We start from the raw sequence: 724 nt of genomic DNA, 5'->3' as shown, positions 1-724 counted from the left end.
CTGATATTACCACTCTACGGATAATTTACCAGCCTGAGCAAAATTCATTAAAAGCCTTCAGTTTAGTTTGCTGCAAATCACACCTCATGCTTACTGTTATATAAATGGCATTCCTTACCAGCAACCATTGTCTGTGCTGCAGCAGAAAGCCTCATCTACACAAACCAGCCAGGAGATGGACCAGCACCACACCTGTGCCTTTAAATCACGGCCAGAAAAACCACACACCGACACTTTTAGCAGCACACCCGGCTGGGTAACACACTGCCCCAAAGACACATCACTCCCTGAGGCCTTGCCCAACAAACACAGCAGGCGTGCCAGGCCCCAGTGCAGGTTAGAAAACTGAACGCACACCGTGCTAAGGTCTATTTTTTGCCATCAAGGCGTACTTTCAGGATCACAGCTAAAACGTGCGAGCATCTCTGTGCACAACTCGCAGCAGGCGACTTCAGTGAGGCAGAGCCAAGAGCATCTTCCTCAGCAGCTTCCTTCTGCTTTCCCCCTCCGGGGGCTCCGGAGGGAAACGGGCCCGAAGCGAGCCCTGCCCACACGCCCAACACACTCAGCGGCAGCGCAGGGACCCGGGCCCATCGCGGGGTTTCTTCGTTTCACACAGAAACCGGCCCCTCGGGGGGGGCTGCGCCTCAGCAGCCCAGCCCGGCCCGGCCGCAGCGAGCAGCCAACAGCCGCCTCTCCTGGGGGCCTCCTGCCGCGCAGCTTC

General features: G+C 57.0%; 1 protein-coding gene across 1 annotated transcript in view; it reads right to left on the bottom strand.

Moving 5' to 3' along the window:
- The window catches only part of LSM3 (LSM3 homolog, U6 small nuclear RNA associated (S. cerevisiae)), a 2,724-nt gene extending 2,130 nt beyond the window's left edge, over window positions 1–594 (bottom strand). The window contains exon 1 of the mRNA XM_009999309.1: window positions 553–594. Within this exon, the coding sequence (XP_009997611.1) occupies window positions 553–594 (42 nt within the window). The remainder of the gene's footprint in view (window positions 1–552) is intronic.
- Window positions 595–724: the final 130 nt, after the last annotated feature.

This window comes from Chaetura pelagica, unplaced genomic scaffold (genome assembly GCF_000747805.2).
Source record: "Chaetura pelagica isolate M959 unplaced genomic scaffold, ChaPel_1.0 scaffold316, whole genome shotgun sequence".
Taxonomy (NCBI): Eukaryota; Metazoa; Chordata; class Aves; order Apodiformes; family Apodidae; genus Chaetura; species Chaetura pelagica.
This window is presented reverse-complemented; position numbering and strand designations above follow the sequence as displayed.